At 43.4% G+C, this 22,394-nt stretch overlaps 1 protein-coding gene across 1 annotated transcript in view; it reads right to left on the bottom strand.

The window, feature by feature from the left end:
- LOC133022965 (voltage-dependent T-type calcium channel subunit alpha-1I-like) overlaps positions 1 to 22,394 on the bottom strand; it is a 101,669-nt gene that overhangs the window by 69,536 nt on the left and 9,739 nt on the right. Inside the window, exon 2 of the mRNA XM_061089877.1 lies at positions 1,980 to 2,091. Within this exon, the coding sequence (XP_060945860.1) occupies positions 1,980 to 2,091 (112 nt within the window). The remainder of the gene's footprint in view (positions 1 to 1,979; positions 2,092 to 22,394) is intronic.

The raw sequence follows: 22,394 nt of genomic DNA, 5'->3' as shown, positions 1-22,394 counted from the left end.
GAATATTTGTGACACGGTTTTAAAACAGCAAGAGATACTTTTTGAAATGTCTACAGTCGACACAAGGAAAGCAAACATCTGCACCTCTTCACATAAAGCTGAAATAATCCGCAAGTTAAAGATTTTGAAAGATTAAACGGGTTAATCTAGGATTGCGGAGTTAATCTCAACTCTAATCACCTGTCGAGACGACATATACCTGGTCAACCCATCACACTCTTTTGGTCCCTGATTTCTCTACACACTCCTTATCCATTATCCTTCTACCTCAACCTGGCTTTGGGCATCCTAACCAAGGAGGAGTACCAATCCTAACATTTGCTTCACAGCTCTTTGAGAAGGATTCACGGTGTAGCAGGATAAAGCACATTGAAACGTTGCAGGAACCAGACCAGGGATTCACAGACTTTCCTCCACCTGACCTTAACCCCCATGAATATTTATGGGGATACTTAAAGGCCGTGAAAGCCAAGGATTCTCTGACAAGATGCTCTGTTGGATGCTGTCAGATCCTGCTGGGATAACACGGGTCATCAGGCTTTCCACAAACCTGCGGAACTTGACAGCTTGAGCGTGAGACATTTCAAACGCTAAGAAATCTATATACACATTTTTCAGACTTTCAACTTCTCACTCAAATTGCTAAACAGGATTTATCTGTTGGCCGAATGGCTACAGCCGCATAACTGTAGTTCCCATGGTTTGATTCTAGACGTGAATGTTTGCTGCACGTCAATCACCTTCTGTTTGCAGTTTACTTTAAAATAAGGCAAAATGTCACAAAAATGAATTTAGCATATTACGATTTTTAGTATTAGTACTACATTCAAAAGCAAATGCCGAATAGAAGGACTTTTAGGAGATATGAAGATATAAGGGCACATCATACAAAGCAAACTGGCGCCGGGAAGCTCAGATGCATTTTCACCGTCAACAGACATTAAAACTCGCCAAACAGAAATCATGTAAGGCAGATTTAGGTCACTCTTGTCACACCTGAAATTGAGTCTGCCAAATTTGCTCCAGTGAAAAGCAATTACAATCCCTGAGGTGCACACCGAGTCCACAGCCAGTTGGCAAATTACCAAGTCAGCAACAAATAACCTGCATCAGCCCAACACGGCTTACGATCAGAAACAAAAGGGAAACATTAGCTATGCGCCAAAAACTAGGTAAATCTATAGTCCAACATATGTATCAGGATTAATCGAGTCCAAAGGCTGTAACGAGCACATGAAAACATGATCCTACAAACGTTTGTCTCTTTCTTCTCCTAAGAAAGCCTTAAGGATTTGGAGAACAATCACATTTCAATAGTCTTCATTGGGTCGGCTGCAGGTTTACCTCATTTAGATTTACGTTCTCAAGATCCCATCAACCACCATCAGTATCTAGACCCCCGGGGGGTTTCCTTTACCATTCAGCCGCACCACCCCAAATAGACTCTCATTCATATCAAATCACTCTCATTTATTGATTTACATGGCAATTCAATTTTTCCATTTTTCAATTCAAGTCTCTCCTGATTGGACGTATCTCATCGGGGCAAAGACTGTGATTTTGACAAAGCATTGCAGTAAAACTAAGAATAAAAAGCTGTAGCTGAAGCTTTAGTGTTTCTGTTCGTCCACAACCATAGTTTCCACTGCTGCCATTTGTCAAGTGAATCCTCATCACAAAGTGATACAATCACACTCGGCTCCACAATCCTATATTAAAACAAACCAAAGTCCCTATTCCCCGTTCAGAGAGCAGGAGAAAATATGAACCTTCCAGGAGGGAAATATTTTTATCTGCAGTGTCTGCGTCACAGTGTGAGAATCAGTGACACGAAGAGGGGTGAGACTCTCTGAGTTTTTGTCAAATAAGTGATCGTTTTGTCTTAAGTCTCTTACTTTATGCGGTTTATGGTGATGTTGGACACACACGCATACACGCACAAACACACACACACACACACACACAGGGGTCTGCCTTACCTGCAGTATCTTGCAGCGGCCCGAGGTGCAGCCGATGTTCTCACAGGGCTGGTACATGCCCAGTGTCACACAGTTGAGCACGATCACCATGATGCTGATCCTCTCGAACCACGTAAGAACAGGGCTGGGGTTAAGGAGCATTGCAGCAGAGAAGAATTACACAGTAATACACATACTACAGAGTAAAGGGGGGGGGGGGGGTAAATGATACCTGACCTCATCTAATGTACTACGGACAGAATTGCTGATGGAAATATCAGTCAAACACAACATGTATGGTTTTAAATACACGTTTTTAGAGAAAAATGAAGACAGAAAATGACAGATGTGGATTAAATGTTTTCAAACCTAAAAAAGTTGATGTGTGTGATGGAAAGATACTCATCATAGTTATTTCACTGCGAAAACGATGAGTATCTTTCCTCTCAATGACCTCTCAGTCATTTTATGGCAGGGTTCAGTCCTGTTTCTCAACCACCTGACTCCTGGGCTGGTCATGAATCCGTTTCTCTTTCTCTCTGTTTTCTCCTTCATTCCTTTAAACCTTCATACTGCTGCCTTACAGTTGTGGTAATAGATTAATTAAGCTTAAGCGGGAGTTTGACCAACACAGTAAAATGCCTTTATACTGACCGATCTGTGTGGACTTTATTTTAACTCGACAGATAACTGTGATTTAAGGCAGCTCATTTATTATGCTGTTAGCTAGGATGCATGTCTCTGCCCCATGAAGGCGTGTCAGGTCAGAGTTCATGTCGGTCTTTAGCTCGTGCACCAGGGGTGAGTTTGTTTCCACTCCTAAATAACCCGAGTGGGAGGCGGCTTGGCAGTGTTAACAGGATACAGTTGTGCACGTGTATAATTTCCCAGTAGAGAGCATGGAAACATGCGTATATGGACGATTGGCGCGATTCAAATAGGTAAAGATGAATTGACAAATACTATCTTTGACGTGTATTTTGACTTCTTGGTTTGGTCCATGTCCCATCCATGAACATGGAGGAGGAAGGATTCATGACCTATACTGCAGCTAGCCACCAAGAGCCAATGGAGACGCTGTGGCTTCACCTTTAAGGAGCTGGCCTGTCGTCCATCTTTATATACCGTCGATGAGCAATACAGTCACATTCAGCACATTTACCACTCCTCACCAATAAAAGTATGGAAAGGGAAGATTTATGTTTCAATCAACACATTCAGTAACTGACTCGTTCACATCTGCATGTCGCACATCATGCGAGCTGTTCACACAGCTGCCACTTTGCCAGCGAGTAATTTATCAATGGAAATTAAATCGAGGAGTAATTTACCAGCCGACCCTGTTTTTGCTGCATGACAGAGTTTTCCAAGGCACAGGATAGAACTCTTTAATATTTATAGGAAAAGGATGAAAGATATAACATTATGCATGAAATATTAACAAAGAAAAACCAAGCCAATGCAATTAAACCTCAAGCCATTGTTTTACAAGCATATTGAACAATGTGTCGGATTTACAACCAGCTTAACTTTTTTAGTATTCTTCCTTAGAAATGCATGTGTAATTAAGGGTTTGTATCGTTTCTAAAGTCCGATAAAATGTAAAAGATGTATATAACATTTCATAATAATCATAGACAGAGTTAAGTGGACTTTGAAGACAATCTGGAAAGATGATACACACACACACACACACACACACACACACACACACACACACACACACACACACACACACACACACACACACACACACACAAATACACATAGACACACACACACACACACGCACACAAAACATAACCACTAGTTTCCTAACCCTTGTGCTCTAAATTGAATCACTGACCAAAACTTCACCTTTTTCCTGAATCACGTTGCTTTGTTTCTGATTACGTGGTATTTAGTCTGAAATGTGTAACCATAGGTTGTCAATGACACACACACACACACACACACACACACACACACACACACACACACACACACACGAACACACACACACAACAACATATTCCCAATTTCCTCTCATCCAGGGATTGTGTGATTGCACACATCGTAATTATAATTGTTTTCAATATGTGTCACTCCTGCACACACACAGACACACACATGCACATTAATTGCATGTCTCTCTCCTTCCTGCTCGTCTCTGTCATCGCGCAGCTCTCTGGGGTAACTGAGTGAAATTGGGAGAAGCAATATAACAACAATGTGTCTATCTCTTCTCCCTTGCTTCCTCATCTAAACACAACCCCTACTTTTGAAACGACGCCCTCACACCATTTAAGTTACAGATTTGTCTTTTTCCTCTTTTCCTTTCTGCACATCTTCGTCCTCAATATCATTTCAATTTCCCATGTGTCACTTCTCCTCTTGTTTCCTTCTATCTCTGCTTTTTTCTCAGCTTTTCTATTCGTTCCCAGACGTGACAGAGCAAACAATGGACGGTTTTGCACTCCCAGCAAAAAACAATGCAAACCCTTTGGGACATATTATGCCACGACAGGCAATGAAAAATCAATCAGGCCTGCGTATGTGTATAAATTTATGTGCATGCATGAGTGTGTGTGTGTGTGTGCGTGTGAGAGAGTGCAGCATTCCCATGGCGCAAATAGAGAGCCTGCCCTGAGGTTCTGTATTAGCAAAGCAAGAGCCAAGAACAGAGGCATGGCATGAACTCGCAGACAAAGAGGGAGTGAGACAGTCTGAGAGATAAAGGAAAAGAAGGAGAACAAACACACAAGTCTTCAGAAAGCGTCGGAAGAAGACTTGTTTGGGACTTAGCTACAAACAAACTCAACACACGACACAAAGGACCGAAGCCGTGGCGATGAACGCTGCTCGTTTTGCAACCTTCTTAGCAAACCCTTCATATCTCAGAGTCTGGAGCATAAAAGGCTTTGTGGAGCAGCTCGGGTGAGCACGCACAACTACCTCCATCGCACACAACTACCACCACGCACACCTCATTACACGAACCCCGCCGCCCCTCTCACCCCTACCGACTCCATAGGGGCGCATCAAAGCTGACAGTATCAGCAGCATCTGCTCCGACGTGTGAAGTGAATCAGCGCAGGTTCCAGTTCGGTCTCTTTGCCGCACTGACCCCCGAACCTCTTCCCTCCCCATGGGAGAGGAAGCAGCGGGCGGCTGACTCACACCCGGCTGACTCCAGCACACGAGCTGCGTCTCGTCTCCCCCTAATCACGCTGGGAGGGCGCTAACTCGGTCTGACAGCGTGGACGCTTTGAGGAAGAAAGGAAGGGCGGCCTGCTGTTATAGAGCTTCAGCGTTTAATTTGATTGTTCTTTTGAAGCTATATTACCCTTAAAGTGCTCACGTAACGGCTTGCATCTCTCCGTCTCGGTCTTTTCCTCTCGTCGGCATCTCATTTTCTCTTCCTTTGCTTCACTCTCCTTCTGATGCAGACAAGGAGCATCTCTCTGTATTTACCCTTTTCTTCTTCTTCTTCTCCCTCCTCTTCGTCTTTACGTCACTACCCATTTTCGTGCCTGTCTCTCTGTGTCACTACAGATTCTGTTTGACACTCGCTCTCTCTTCTTGTCATCCCGCTTTTTTTTTTGTTCTGTTCGGTTCTTTCCATCTCTATCAACCTCCCTGTCTTCGATCATGACAAATTATTTAGGGATATTCGCTTTGTGTTGCTGATTCTATCCTTTTGTCCGACTTTGTGATGCATTCATAAAAACCAAAGGCAGAACTAAGTAGTTAGACAGAAAACCATCTAGAGAAAAGAAATTCACTCAAATCAACATCAATTAAGATGCAGGATGCTGGTGCTAAAACAAACGTATTACCTGTGTGCATTATTTATTTTGTCCTTGTATTTCTGTTTTCCTCGCTGATTGCAGAATCTTAACAGTTTTCAGTAGCAAAACAGAGATTAATTCAAATGTGCTAAATATTTAACCTCTGCACTCTTTCCCTGCCTCTTCTTTCAGGGCTTACATGCCACATGTGACCGTGTCTCTTCTAAACTCCTATTCGCATGTTGTGAGGATTAATGGATTATCTACAAGGATTTATCCTATGAAAAAAGCATGTTTCGAACAATTTCACATCTTTTTTGGGGCCTGGTTGCTAAACCACTGGTATTATTGAATGTGTGAATACAGGGAACGTCCATGTGCAGAGGGTATTATATTCCTTTATCCTGTGGAAGAACTAATTATCTATAACGCTTGTCCTTTGAGGGTCGTGGGGGGAGCTGCAGCCTATTACTGCTGACATTGAGATAAACAGAGACAAACAACCCTGTGCGCTCACATTAACACCTATGGTCAATTAACCTAAACCACACACACACACATGGGGAGAACATGCAAAGTCCACGGCTGAAATGGAAGTAGAACCTTTTTGCTGTGAGGCAGAATTTATGTATTGATTAAAAAAGTACTAATTGTTCTTTTGCCTTTAAATGTTCAGTGACAGTCAGAATGGTAAGACACATGTAGTGTTACTGACACAAACACATGGTGGCTGATCATCCAGTGGAAAACACATTCTTATAGGTTGAACTGCTGTAAAGTATCGACTTTTGATTTCCTTTCAGTCTCAGCTTCTGCTCATTTCTTTGCTGCGCATCGACTGAGACGCAGGAAAAGACCAAGCTGCTGCATGACAATAATTTGGCTTCCTATTGATGTAAATAATTAAAGAACCCAAATCTATTTCTGTTTGATTCTTTTCTCTTCTGTAAAACAGTAGATTGCGTGTGTATGTGTGTGTGTGTGTGTGTGTGTTTTTTTTTAGGGGGAAGGGGGCATTCACATAATCCATAGAAAATGGATTATGAAGAAATGGCTCCATTAAACGCATGCACCAAATCAACAGCTGTGCGTGCATGTGTGTTTGTGTCTGTGTGTGTGTTCATGTTTGTGCGTTTAAGGAGAGGATGACTCACGGCTGAATGAGATCTCTGTAAATTACAATGAGGCTTTTCGACAGAGCTTTCTATATATATATATATATATATGTGTGTGTGTGTGCGTGTGCGTGCGCGTGTTGTGCGTTCCTGTGAAAACCCTCGGGATCAGTCTCGTTGAGAGTGAATCAAAATGACGTTCTGCTTCTCACTGTGGCGCTGAAGCCTGTGCCTGTCTCTCCTCCCAGTGAGAACACAGCATGATAGGTCACACGCCGTTACACACTCGCACCCACAGACGCACGCTCGCACACACACTTCATGTGTAGTCCCAGTGAACCAGTGCAGCAAACATGCACAAAAAAACACACACACTCACACACACACACAGATATCCTCCCCCGACGGGACTTGTGTGTGACAACCTGTCCCATCTAGTCGGGTGTGTTTTCAGAATTCGCTGTCTCCAGATAAAGAAATCTGTGGCCGTGGCGCGTGCCACACTGTCAGCTGCCGTTGTGTGACCCAGCCAGAGAGGTCCCAGCTGCCGGAGGAGCTCTGTCAGTGTGACTGAGCGATGTGCAGGTAGAAGCTGATCCAGAAGATGCCTGTGCACAGTCCTCGGCATCAGACACTCACACTCTGGTTGGAACGGTAACAGCTCACTCCCTTTCTCCCAGTGACAAAGTAGCCAGGCAGACTGCCAGGGATCTCCACTCCTCCCTAACTCCCCTCTCATCCCTCTTTTCATCCCACTTAATTTCCTGGTTACTTGTGGGAAAATTGATCAATGAGTCCATCTATGTGTCCGACTGGGTGGCTCGAGCAATTTTTTCTGTCTGACCCACTGGCTGCTTGGCCTCGATTCCTGTTGCCTGTGGTTCTGGAAGGTTCCTCTGTCCATCCCTTTGTCTGCCAACTCTCATTTTCTGCCTAATATCTCTTGCTGATGATTCTGATCTCTTCCACTCGGGGCAGCACATACAAAATGAAAGAAATGTAATAACACAGGGAAAAAAGTAACAGTTTGTTGCCTATATTAATATTAAAATGTATTATATATATATTTATGATGTGTGTGTAAGCATGTGTGTGCATATATATATATATATTGGATTCTACTAAGATGAGATGGTGATGTGCAGTCACTACAAGTAACGTACAACTGAGAACTCGTGGTCCAACTCAAATGCGCACACCCTTCACCATGCAAGCAGCTGTGCAAGTGCCTTACAATGAACCTGAAGGTGATGCCAGAGAGAGAGAGAGAGAGAGAGAGAGAGAGAGAGAGAGAGAGAGAGAGAGAGAGAGAGAGAGAGAGAGAGAGAGAGAGAGAACGTTCATAATATTCTCATGAACCTTTCCCTCCCGGAACCTCTGCAGCCAAAGCAGCACCCACACACAGTGGAGCGTTAAGTAGAACAAGTAAAACACCATCTTAAAAGCCTCAAGCTAACTGTGTTGTATGTTCTAAGTGCTGCTGGGCTTGTCTCAGCCAATGTAACCAGCTCCGAAGAATACGTTTGCTCATGAGGATATAATCACACTCCTCGTACGTGTGCTTTTCCCCTCACATTAAACAAAACGATTTGAAATAGGAGGGAGTATTTACATATATTTGCGTCCTTCCCTAACACTCAAATCCTTCCGGAGTCTTTCATATAAGACCTTTCTTGAAGGAGTGTTTGAAGATCCACAAATTTCCCTGCTAATGCCATTAAAAGAAAAATGCATTGTCTCTCGTTAGAGCTCATATTTCCGCCACGGCCCAGCTCTCCCTGTGTGAAACCACATTGAAATTCCAAATTTTTATATGGATCTGCACCAAACAAACCTAATGTTGTTAAAGAAAGTTCTTCCTTGGATCTGAAGGAAGCTTCGATATGAATTCTACCAAAGTAAAGGTGATGGATGAATGATTGAATTCTTATGCATGTTCCTAAACTGTTCATGTTCTTGTTCACAGCTCTGAAGCGATGTTGTCATTTGTATTGATTCTTCATTATCTACTCGATTCACTTATTTAAAACCTATTTGGTTTTAACAAATGAGGTTGATCACTCTTTGTGATGGTCATCAATCCTGTTAGCAGCCAATCAGTTGGTCACTCTATTGATCATTCACCATTACAGGAAAAGCCACGTGAAGACTTTGTGCATTGGCTTTTTTTGTACTATGCAAAATGATGGCGCTGTGATGTAAAACCTTTAATCCAATCAATGCTGTTTTTCTTAAATTCTGCCTTCATCATAACTTTGATTTGATTAAATCAGCTTCACGCCGACAGAACAGGATTAAAGTTTAGAAAGTTACATAAATTTTACTTTAGTGTTTTCTTTAATCTAATTTCTCCGAGTTTCACCTTACGCAGGAGATTAGCATCATATTCCTCAAAGATAAAGTCTCAGCATTACTGGCTGCTGTATCCCATCATGCAGTTCAGGGAAAAAGTGCACAATGTCATGTCAGCATATGCTCAGCAATATGAAGACATGCTGTGTTTTTGATCAGTTTATAAATAAAAGTAGAGACACAGGCAGGTTTAATCTAAACATCAGGAGGGTGAGGAGGGTCCTTTTGCTGTGGAGGTTTGCCCCTGTGCTGAAGATTTGAAAATGCAGAAACATATTTGGTGTCATCAGTGTCTACAACAGTAGAGTGGCTCAAAGAAATCAAGCATGATTTCATTTAACCCGGATTAAAATGTGTCGACTGAATCTTGGTCTCACACTTTTCCTGTTGGACGATTTCAGTATCTGCTTGAGTGTTCGTTGACTGCAAAACATATAAATATATATATTTTTTGAAACGAAACTGTAATGTCATTTGATAATTGCGGTCACCTTCACACGGGCAAACAGATGCACACAGACACACATATGGCCGGGACAGACGGACACACAGCGCCACAGCCCCACACGACAGGCAGCGACCTGGAGCACCTCGCAAGACAAGCCTATGGCCTGTAACCAAGGCAACAGGAGCAGACGGGTTCCCTTTAGCCACCGAAACAACGCAAACTGTCTGTGTCAATACTTGTGTGTGTGTGTGTGTGTGTGTGTGTGTGTGTGTGTTACGCGTAGAGTTTGTACAAACATATTTCTGCAGGTAAAATGTAAAACACATGACTTTGAAATAGTTTTTTTCATTATGCATAGCATCTGCATAGTAAGACAGAGGGTGATTATGTTGTTCATCCATATCAGAGCATTTGAAAGCTCATGGTGTGTGTGTGTGTGTGTGTGTGTGTGTGTGTGTGTGTGTGTGTGTGTGTGTGTGTGTGTCTCGCTGTATATGCATTTCACCTCATATCAGCTCAGCACAGCAGGTGCCTTGCTCCAGTACATTGCTGCCGCTAGTGAAGCTGAATGCAATGCAGACGCCATGGGAAATATAAGCCAATACTTTCTTTGTGTGTCTGTGTGTGTGTGTGTGTGTGTGTGTGTGTGTGTGTGTGTGTGTGTGTGTGTGTGTGTGTGTGTGTGGGAGATAGAGAAAGAGCGACATGACTCAGTGAGATGGAACGAAGGAAACTGAAAGACAGACGAAGGGAGACCAATATAAACTGAGTAGAGTCGCGAGTCGGGGGGGTGAAAGAGGATGTCAGTGAGAGCACAAAACTGTGGGCAAAATAAAGTGCAAAAAAGAAAAGCGCAGGGGAAAAGGAGAAAGGTGGGAAGAGAAGGGGAGACATCAAAAACTTAGAGAGTTTTGTGAGTCGGTGGATAGCGACACATGGAGTGGACTCACAAGCCATTAGTTTGGATTGGACACGGAGTCAGCGTATTGGAAACAGGCAGAGGGAGAGAGGAGAAGAAGAAAAAAAAAAGAGATTTGTGATGACAGGACGATGCTGCTGACATCTGCAGGGACTAGTCAGACTGTGATGTGACAAGCGACCATCCTAACCAGCAAGCGTCTTCCCTCCAGCCATCTGCCTCCCCCCATCCGTGATGTAGTCTAACTCTCGTCACGAGTAAAAAACACTCGCATTAGCATGAAAAGAGAGATATTCCTCATCGAGGGACACGACTGACAGTCATCTGTGCCTCCGACTGTTTGAACCCCTGAAGTCATGTGCCCAGTCATACAGCAACGTGGCTGGACACATGTGGTGACACCATCTGCTCTGTGATCTCTCCCCCAACTTCCCGCCTCCTTGGAGCCACTATGACAGCGAGTCAATGCCAGAGGAGCAGGAGCTGGATATTGTTTGCTTCAGACTGGTACCGGTTCTGTTCGGTACTATTAACAATCACAGAAAGATGATGAAATAGAGCAAAAAAAGACGTGGTTATTCTGGGTGAGAGAGAAAAGTAGTTTTTGTGACGCTTGTAACTGACGGAGCTCCTCAAGGCCACCTAGTGTGGAGATTTTTCCATATGGTCACATAATGTGTGCTCTCAGTTTTCAAAACTGTGATTAATGTACTGGTCCTTCAGTAGCTGCCTGCAGCATTTATTATCATATCATTCAAGAAGGACCAGAACTAGTATGTGATGTAAATAATCCAGGCTAGAATAATGCTGGCAAGTAAGACTATTCTGTAAAATTTGCCTCATCTAATGAAAGAGAAGACACTACTTTGAGGTCTTGATGGGAGATGCTCATACTGAGCTGGCATATTATCAAATTAATTAGACGATTCCTTGGGAGAATGGGTGCGATATGTGAACTATATTAAATTTCAGGTTGCTCCCCTGAGCAGCACACAAACAGCACCCTCATCGCTCTCTGGACGGACAGAGGGGGAGTCAGGAAAAAAGAGATCAGACGGAGGAGAGGGGGATGAAGAGGATGTGGATGAGAAGGGGGAACTATAAGCTCTCATCGCTCTCATCGCTTCATCCATATTTCAACAGAGGTCTAATGGTGCTGACATGATCCCTTGTTACAAACAGATGGAGAAAAGTCACGGGGGGGGGGGGGGTCTGTGAGAGGAGGTGGACACAGGAGGTAAAGCCAATCCAAGTGCGTTCTTTTCAAGGTTAAATCGATTTGATTTTGATTGAATATTCCATTACATAGGAATATCCATAGAAAGCTAAATCTAAAAGTGAGAAAACAATATTTTCGCAGAAGGCAGAATGAATAAAACCAAATGAGTCCGGTTATATTTGTGCACGAGAAAGTCTGCGAGACTCTCGGAAGCTCGATTTGCTTGCTCCTCAAACCACAAGGGTGCACCTCAAACTTTTAGATTTCCCCCTCACTTTCTGTCGGCCTGTTCTCTGCCTGGCAATCGATTTCCTCACGATCGGTGTGCGCCTCTTAATTGCAGGCATGGCGAGATCGCTTCGCAGGTGTTTCATGAAAGAAGAACAAACACGGCGAGAGAAGCGCAGCAGATGAATGAGGCAACGCCGAGTGGTGGTGAGTCTGTGAGTCAGTGAGACAGAGGGGGGGAGAGAGAGGGAGAGGGAGACAGAGACTGAGCGAGAGACACTTAAAAAGAATTATGAAAAGGCTGTGATCCGTCCATTTGTGATGGTAATTTCCCAGCAGAGAGGTGAAGGATTCTCTGTCTCTATTTATTCCTTCCTCTCTCTCTCTCTGTCTCTCTCGCTCTCTTTCTCTTCCTCTCTGTTTACTGTTTGTTAAGTCAGTATTGCACCGTGTGTTGATGCATAAATAGCTTCTCTTGAAGGTCCCATATTTTTTATTTCCACAGGAAGATATATTTGTGGGTTTAAGTATTGGAAACAATGTCTATGTGAAACTCATCAGAAATAAGTTTAAAAATTACTTGTAAACAGCTTAAAAAAAAGTAATCCCACAATCACTAGAAGGTTAAAAAAAGATTAAAAGTTGAGAAGAAGATGTCTCTGATTGGAGTTTATACATTTTTTGATTTATTTAGTGTTTTTCTACTTTTCTAGTGCTTACTGTATCCACTGTTTACTGCTTTATGATCGAATACTTTATAAAATGTGGTACCTTAAGTCTTGAGGGGATTTGGTGTGGACTCAAATGTGTCCAATCAGAATGAAGCTCCGGTGAATCGGGCCGAATCCGACCAAGCCAGAGAGAAAATTAAGGCTTGGTATCCACACTCAATACAATACAGTATGATATGGATTCTAACACCATTTGTAAACGTCTGATATTCCTTTCTGATATCAATCTATTAATCCTGTTGACTAAACAAACAACAAACATTTACTGGCTGCCGATTTCCAAATAAAAGCTGGACTGATTCAGCTGTACATTTTTTTTTATCAGCGGATCAAATGAAAATCTGATTTCCGAGCAACCCTATTGAATTCCCAACCACACAAGCCTCAGTCTGCCCGGGAGCGCATGTTGTACACATATTTGGCGAGTTTCCTTATTGCCGTTAAATAATGCAATGTGTGTCTGGGGGGGACTGGGTGGAATCACTGCGTGTTTGACAGCCTGGCCCAGTTCTCAGCGGCATTGAGGAGATGTTCACGTTGTGCAAACATGCCCTGCTGCCAAAGCCACATTCCAGAGGCAGAGGCTGATCATTTAGTTGGTTTATTTCCTACACGTATGTGGATAATGAGATCGTTTTATGAACTTTTTTTCCACTTTATTCTCTGTGAGGCTATGATAGCTCTTGAAGAATTCTGCTATGTATTGTGGATAAAATTGAGTCCTGCGAGAGGAACATTGTGGGTTGCAGTGAAGCCAATAGTTCTTGCAAAACATGGCTACAGGACAAAACGAAGAAATCTTAAAAAAATTGAGGATTTGTTTGGAGGAGACGCCGCCTATACCAGCACCTCTTTTTTTAACATTTAATCATCACATCCTCCACTGTCGCCATCTTTGTTGTCTTTGAGCCGTCTTCTCGCAGACATCCGCGCAAACATAAAAGCAGCATCTAAGTTTACTGTAAAACCAACTCCGGCTACCGCGGACTTGAGCTGATGCCGGAGGAAAAGAACTTCTATTGTGGCCTCAATGTTACCCCGGGCTCTATAGAGCTGCTGTGACAGCTCCCACTCTGCTCCTGTTCCTGCAGCAGTCTCTCTGCCAGCACCCAAAACACCAAAGTAGTCAGTTCCATGTCCCAGAGTATAATCCACACACTGTGATCCAGAGTGACTGACAGTTAACACGACTGAGAGATAGAACGTCTTCTTAGCTGGATGCATGTGGAGTAAAGCTTTAAAATCCTGGGGAAATGTGACTATTTATAAATCATTCATTTATATGTTCTGTGTTTCACATCAGTTTTCTTATAATGAAGGCTACTGTGCTTTATAATTTTTTTATTTCTTTGAGTGCAGCCACTAAAAATGCTCTTGCCAAATTTAAATTGAACATTAAACAGGGAAGCAAGAGTAATAGAGTAAGGTGACACACACACACACACACACACACACACACACACACACACACACACACACACACACACACACACACACACAGAGAGAGAAAAGATTCCAGCTCTTGAATTATTTACAGGAATATGAAGTCAAATGATTGTCAAGCAGCAGCTTGTGATGGGCTTTTCTTCTTCCTCAGTCTATGTGCAGCAGTCGTTGCTACACATGACGGAAGAAGAGATGAAGATTGCAGCCCAGACTAAAGGACGTCCAAAGTCACTACTCAACAGCAGATATTAAACGTATAGAGTTCAAACTACGCTCGTTCTTGCCAAATTCAAATTGAACATTAAAAGCCCAGGCCAGACTAAGAGGGGATGAAAAGCACACACACGCACATACATGAAATAACTACATAATTTCCATTTCCCACGTCCTTGTTCTCTTTGACCTTGCTTTTCTTTTCTCCATCCCTCGCTCCCTTCTTTCTCTCCAGTTAAAAGGAGGTGAATTTTTCTGACCCTCTCTTCTGGCTTTAAAAATAATTCTGCCAAGTTGATGGAGTAAGAAATCTGAAAAAATAGTTTTTTTCCTGCCGCTTTATTCTTAAACCAGGAAAATAAAAGAATAAAGTGGGCTGTGGAAATCAAAATACACATAAATACACTTACAATAATATAAAACTGATTACAATTATTTGCTTTTATGCAACTAACCTACAACTAACTGGGAACTGTAATCATTGTTTGCTTTCTTACTGTGAAATATTATATTATTGCTTCTGGGGCGTCTTGTTTTCCCCTCAGTTCACTACAATGGATTTTGTTCTTTTGAAAGCAGACACACACACACACACACACACACACACGTATAATTTTCCCTCAGCTAACCATAAACCGTTATTTTCTATTATCTTTTGTCTCTCAGTTGGATCACTTCAGAGAATTCTCATTGCCTCTGCGGCAGCGAGTGTGGAGAAAACCCTGCAGGTCCAGTGGTTAGTTTGCAGGGCGCCGCTGAACCCGGCGAGTTCACGTTCCCACTAAGTGACTTCGCCCCGACTTGACTTTTGTTATTTGTTTGCGAGTTAACTTTTTGGAGAACTTTGGTCTTTGCGAAGGGCTCGGAGGGCCAACACTTCACAACTTCTCTGAGTCTACACACCCTGTTCCCTCGTTTCTCTACTCCAGTCCTTCAGTTGTTTTTGTCCTCATAAGACTACTACAATATTAATTCACTGACGAGACTAAAATGAAATAGAGGAATGGACTCAATAATGCATTACACCCTCTTCTGTATTTTGCTACCTTCAGACGAAGCCCCTGCAAAATTAGGACACTGAAATGAAGGGCAAGCTTGACTGGATTAATCGAGTTAAAGTTTACTTTGGAAACGTCTAAGAAAGTTTTTTTTTCTTCGCTGCAGTTGGTCTTTATTTCCAGCATGTGTGACTGTTGGTGGCAAGTCCCTTGTAGACATGTCAGCACCGCAGGAAAGCCTGTCTTTACTAATTACTACCTGACACATACACAGACACAGACACACACACACACACTCACACACACACACACATTTGTCTGCACATATATACCCAGACCTCCATTAAACGACTGCAACAAACACACACAATTACACTTTGACTCACAGGAACTACAACAACATCTCCACCTTTATTTTTGAAGCAGCTCACATGTCACCACACACACACACACACACACACGCACACACATACACAGCAGCAACAGGAAGCTGGTAATTTGTCCCCTTTCTGCACTTCCACTTACTCATGCTTGGTCAGGCCAGTGAGAGCAGTGAGGAAGCAGATGAAGCAGAATGACGAGCCAAGCTGCCGCCCGCGACTAGAGGCTGCTAGCATGACACAGCAAAACCTCAGTGCGCTGGAAGCATGACATATCATATTTAAAGAGGTCAAACTTCCCAGTGTGACACATAACAACAGTTCTGAGCCTTAAGAGCCAGCATGTCAAACTGTTTGTAGCTTTGCATTATTCATAATTTGATGGCATTGCAAGTTGTTCCCGGCTCATTTGCAAAGCTTCCAAGTCTCCCCACAGGACATTTCCATCGTTACAAGAGTCAAACGGCCATTCCCTCATATTAATGTGCCAAATAATCAGCCAGCAGCCACATCTCTCTGCCAGAAAGGTAACAAAAACGTCAAAAACATTGGGCAGGACGAAGGCCGGTGGGTTTTTCGACGAACAAATTGAGAGTAAACTTTACACAGAGGTATAATAAGAGTGAGTCGTTTTAACATTTGTCAGCGAGTCCTTGAGGCGGGCGGGGGACAGCGTACACAGATAAAAGACTTTCTGCCGTCTCTCAACCGTCAAGGTGCCCTCGTACAAGTCCTGTAAACCTCAACAGCTCCACTGGTCCTGTTGGTTGTTGGCACATGAATGTGTGTGTGACTATGCAGCTGTCAAGCTATAATGTTGAAAAATGCCTGCATGCTCAGAAAACCGCTAACTGTGTGTTACAGTTGTAAAATAAGAAATGGGCCCACATGATTATGAATCATGAAACCGAGGCACAATCAGCTATAGTGGCCAAAAAGGACAATGACAGAACTCGTCGATAATAACCATTCCACTGATGTCCTTATTGACCCGTCTGATTTGAGGAGGATGGAAAAATGGAGGATCTGTGAGATGTGACAGAAGTATGTTCAAAAACGTGTCCACCCTTTGCCAGCCGATTCAGTGGAAATAACAGGCTTCATCTTTAATCTCGTATTACAACTTCAAATATGGCAGCGGTTGCAAAAAAAAGCCCATTGAAGCTCACAATGCAGAGAGACAAAATGAAGACTAGGGAACAAAAGAACTGTTCTCCAATCATTCCATTTGTTTAAATAGGAGCAATTTCAGTCACGCTTTGGCTCTGTGTTGCTTTTCATGTCTTTTGTCTTTCAGGCGGTGTCGTCCTTCTCTAGCTGTGCTGGGGCTTAATATATTCCCCGGAGGTGATGTCAGGGTTCTGTGAGGGGACAGTAGACAGACTAGCTGTGTGTGTCTACTACTCCTAGAGTCATTTGTGAATATATTACACTCTGTTTTTCTGATCCATTTATACACATAAATGTTCTGGTGACAACCGGCGAACACAGACCTGCTCTTACTTGGTTTTAATGAATAAAGGTCGACTAATTATCACGCATAAAATAAATCATATAATAAAAGTTAGAATTGCTTTCAAGCTGCAGAACAGACAGCTCTGTCACACCGGCTGCATGAGCTCAGCGGCTAGAGCGAAAGCATAACCAAGGTCAGTCATTGCTGCTCAACTGGTTCCATTGATATTAATAGGCACTGGCAGTGACTGCACCCTGTGGGATCACATCTCTGCAGGTTGGCAGGCTCAGGTATGGCCATGCACAATAATGCACAAGCACACACACACACACGCACACACACACAATGGAGCAGACGTGCACAGATTTGAAAGCGTGCACACAGCCTCTGATACATGCTTTCACATGAATACATATTTCACTTTCACATGAGGCACCCGCAATGAAAGAAATCCTTTGCGATTCAGGTAGAATATAATTTCAAATATTCCTAAACTCTTACTCTGTAGTTCACTTGAGATCCTCCCACTATAACGTAACCAGTGGTGATTCGTTGATACACAGCCCCACCACTAAACACACACTGCAGACACCATCATCCAAACCTGTCCTCTGAAGGAGAATATAACAATGTAGAAATGTAATAAACAGAAGCTTATGTTCCTTTGTTTAAGAAGCCTAAATATCTAAAATCTTCACTTTCATTTTTACTATGATTTATGGATTCATTTGGAGCTTTAAATGGATGAGGAGCTACTTTTTTAGTGTTTATGTAGATTAGTTTCTAATCTACAAAAAACTTCAGTATTCCTGACAAAATATCTTCAAGTGACCAATGGAAAAGTGGACGATTCCACCCACTCAGTACCTGTGTTGTCTCCAGTTAACTTCACATCTGCTCGCTGCCACTAGTGACTCTGTGAGTGACGGGACGTCGGCCATGGTGACACTCTCTTGTTCTGCTTAACTTTGACCTACAGATCGCTGAGGCAACTGTAACTTGAAGAAACAGAGACCGAGCGTATGAAAGAGAAGAAGAGTGACAGAGGTGAGCAAGCGACAGAGAGAGAGAGGGATGGGAATCCTATTTATCACATGTGGCAAGGAGGCAAATTCAGCATATTCCGACAGAGTAACTCTATCCTCTCATTTCCATCTTCCTAAGGCAGTATCTCATGTACTGAATCCTCCTTTTTTATGTTTAGGCTATTTTAATTTCATTTTGCTTAAATCGGTCCTGTTAAATTGAGAGAAATATCGTTTTATTCAACACCATTGAATCTTTTGTATCATGTGGTTAGGGAACTATACATGTTTATTCTATTTAACCCTGCAGTTTTAGACTACATACATTTGACCACTCAATGCAGATGTGATTAGACGCCATAGAAAAGACTAGTGGGAGTGGTCTTTTGATACAGAGGAAAACCTATTTGGATACGAGGATCATTGCAAACAGCATCGAAGAGGGGAACAATAATAAACCACCCAAGGGCATCAATTTTCGCACACCCTGACACACATATTGAATAGGAAACCCAATAAACCAGCATCCGTCACTGAGCTGTCTGGTCTCTGAACCAATAAAACACTAGCGCTGGCCTTGAGACTGTAGAACGTCCTGTAGAAGTCACGATCAATAACGTAATGGGGAATTAAAAAGCAAAGGGGCCAGAAGGATGAGGAATGTGTGTGTGTGTGTGTGTGTGTGTGTGTGTGTGTGTGTGTGTGTGTGTCTGTTTGGTGTCTAGTTTCTTTCAAAAATCCGCATAAAACACCCGTATTCATATATCCACATGTCACCCAACAGTCAGTTCCGTGCTGATTGTGACAAACTGAGCAGGGGGGGGGTGGAAGAGGGTGAGGGATGCAGAACTGAAACAGACGGAATGAAAGCAAATGTGTTGTGATAACATCATTTAAAGAGTGCTTGGCTCTCTGAAGGCCCTGGCTGTCTTTGCACTACCACTCACACTCGTTTGACTGGGAAAATAGCCAAAAGGACACACTCTCTCTCTTTCTCTCTCTCTCTCTCTCACACACTCACACACACAGACACACACATACACACACAGACACACACAAACACACACACTCCAGTGCCAAGAGACTAAATTGTACAGAATTGTGCTGTCAAGTCTCATTTGTGAGAGAAATAGTGCACTGGGTATGATTTGAAAACAGCAGGTTGTTGGTGAGTTCTGATGAATGATCTAATGTTATGTGTGTGTGTGTGTGTGTGTGTGTGTGTGTGTGTGTGTGTGTGTGTGTGTGTGTGTGTAGTTTTAGGTAATAATGCACTGCATGTGGTCCAAAGGAGGGAGAGTGTGTGTGTCTGTAAGTATGTTATCACTAAAGAAAGTAAATGTTGAGGGATGTATCGTAATATGTGGACATATCTTCGCTTGTACACACACACACACACACACACGCACACACACACACACGCACACACATACACATGAAACGCACACATGAACACACACACACAAATGACCCTTCAACAAACCCTAAGTGGGGTGATCAGGGGTCTTCAGGGGAGAAGGGTGCAATTAGAGGAGATGACATGTCCGCCATTTTGCACAAACAGAAGTCAGAGCAGAGGTCGGCCCGGTGAACCATCAGTGGGTGTGACGGCTAACCTGATCTCATGGGATGGCGTATAAATAGCATGCCACTGCAGAAAAAACCTTTGCGCAGGTTTATATATTATAACCCGGCATGTCTGTCTTCATATGGAAAAACGATGGCACACACTTCCACCGAGGCCCAACAGACCCTTATTTTCAATCAAGCCACACCAATTTGCAAAAAAACCCTCACAATCCCAATAATAGGCCTGATGATGTGTTGCCCCATTGCTGCATTTACTTCTCCTCTCCACCTCCGTTCACTCCCCTTTCCCCTCGTCCTCCCTCCTCCCCCACTGGGCAGTGTGTCCCTCTGTGAGCTCATATCACTGGAGCTTGTTGCAATAATGTCAGTGACTCAGACGCTGATTCTGCTACATGACAGGCTCCAGAGTTTCAGAAGAAACTTACCAACTCAGCTACTTTGGGAGACCATCAAGAGCTGCACGGCTGTGTGTGTGTGTGTGTGTGTGTGTGTGTGTGTGTGTGTGTGTGTGTGTGTTGCTAAGTCGAAAGCTAATACTTAATGACCTAAGCCCCAAGGCTCATTTGAGCTACAGAAACCAGCAGTCAACTTATGTCCAAACATCTGGACACACACAGACACACACACACACACCTACACACACACACACACACACACATATACATCCCCGCACACACAAACACACAAACACACACATGCACACAAGAGCTGAGCTTTCATCATTGGCCAGAGGAAGGGTTTTAGAATCCGCCCTGACAGATGCCGCCCACACATCAACACACACACACACAAACACACAAACACACTCACACAGGAATAGGATTTAGGCAGAGTAAGATCCATACGTGTGTAACATATATCTGACAGCTTGGATTATGTGTATATATGATACTAAGAAAAAAACAAGAGGGTGATTTGTACATGTTCGTACATGTGTGTGTGCGTGCGCGCGTGTGTGTGTGTGTGTGTGTGTGTGTGTGTGTGTGTGTGTGTGTGTGTGTGTGCGTACGACAGTGACAAAGCAGGGCCATTTCCGGAGCTCCCTTGTGGTCACTAACTCTTCCTCACCTCTCTCTCTATTTTCTCTCTCTGATAGTCGCTCTATCTCAAGCCTCTGTCTCTTCTCTGCACCCCCTCACCCCCGGCTGTCTCTCTGTCCTGAGCTGACGGAGCGATAAGCTGATTCGCCCAGGAGAGGCTAAGGGTCACTGGGCAGATGTCGGGGAAAGGTTGGTGGGTCGGTGTGGAAAGCACAGGTTATAGATATATCATCATTCCACCGGGTCAAGGTGTGCAGGTAAAATGACTAAATCACAGAGGCATGGCCTGAATCTGCCCCAGTCATCTGGATTCCTTCACTCTGTGTATAAAATGTGACATCGGCCTGCCCTCTCTATGCAACACACATCATACCATCAGGAAATATGAAGATAAAGATGGAGTGATACAGCAGTGGAAACATCTTTAACCTTCATGTTTACTCGCTGAGCATTTTTGCACATTTCATCACAGTAGTTTTTGCTTTGGCATTGCACTGCAACTCTGTTTCTGCACAGTCCTGCAATGTACCTTTTTCACCTTACATTAAAATACATCTTTGGTGATTGGATCGCAATCAGTGAGAGCTTGACTACACGGAAGTTCAGTTGTAAATGCACCCGAAGACGCACGGAGGACTGATTGCATGCGATGAGATCAGCCAAACTACCACATGGCACACAAGAGTCCATCTAAATATGCTGTCAATTCACATGCAACCACCACGGGGCGGAAATTATAATCGCACACATGACTATTTCACACCAGCGAGGAAGCAGCAGCTAGCAGACATAAGCCAGACCAGACGGTTCCTCTTCAGTCTGAGGGCTTCAAGCAGAAAGGACTTGGCTTGGTTTGGAGGAGGATCAGGGTTTTCGGGTCGAATATGTTTTTAGATAATGCTTTAGGGAATCATTGTGGTAAAAAAAAACAGAAAACGAGCAGTGGTGTGCCGTGTTGAAATCTGGCATTTTCCTCACTCTGCAGAATATGTGACCTCATGCTCCCTCTTCGCACTTCAGGTAATTACAAATGGCCGGCCACTTGAAAATGATGTTATTGTGGGACCTGTTTCCCCGGAGGACGATCATTTTATGCCTCGGTCCCTGATCTTGTGCGTAATCTGTTTTGTAATTTGTTTGTTTGAAGATTATCCACTCCTCTATAACTTCACTTAATCCCTCTTCCTGTTACGAGCACCTTTTGTCTTTTTTCTTCCAGATCTCTGTGTTACTCTGCTCTCCTCCCACTCTGTCTCCCCTCTCTTTCACTGTGGGAGAGGTCTGACGTTGCAGTCACCAAAGCAATTAGAGACTTCATGTACCTCCTCACTGTCAAGAAGAGGAGAGGATACACACACACACACACACAAACACACACTCGCACACACATGCACGTCCTCTGCCGTTCTCAGTGCTGACAGGCACTGGGCAAAAGTTCACTTTGCCACTGTGCTAACTATCTCCCTCTCTCTTTCCTCCTTCACACTGTCGACTTATCACGCCCTG

Source organism: Limanda limanda, chromosome 17 (assembly GCF_963576545.1).
Source record: "Limanda limanda chromosome 17, fLimLim1.1, whole genome shotgun sequence".
NCBI classification, from domain to species: domain Eukaryota; kingdom Metazoa; phylum Chordata; class Actinopteri; order Pleuronectiformes; family Pleuronectidae; genus Limanda; species Limanda limanda.
This window is presented reverse-complemented; position numbering and strand designations above follow the sequence as displayed.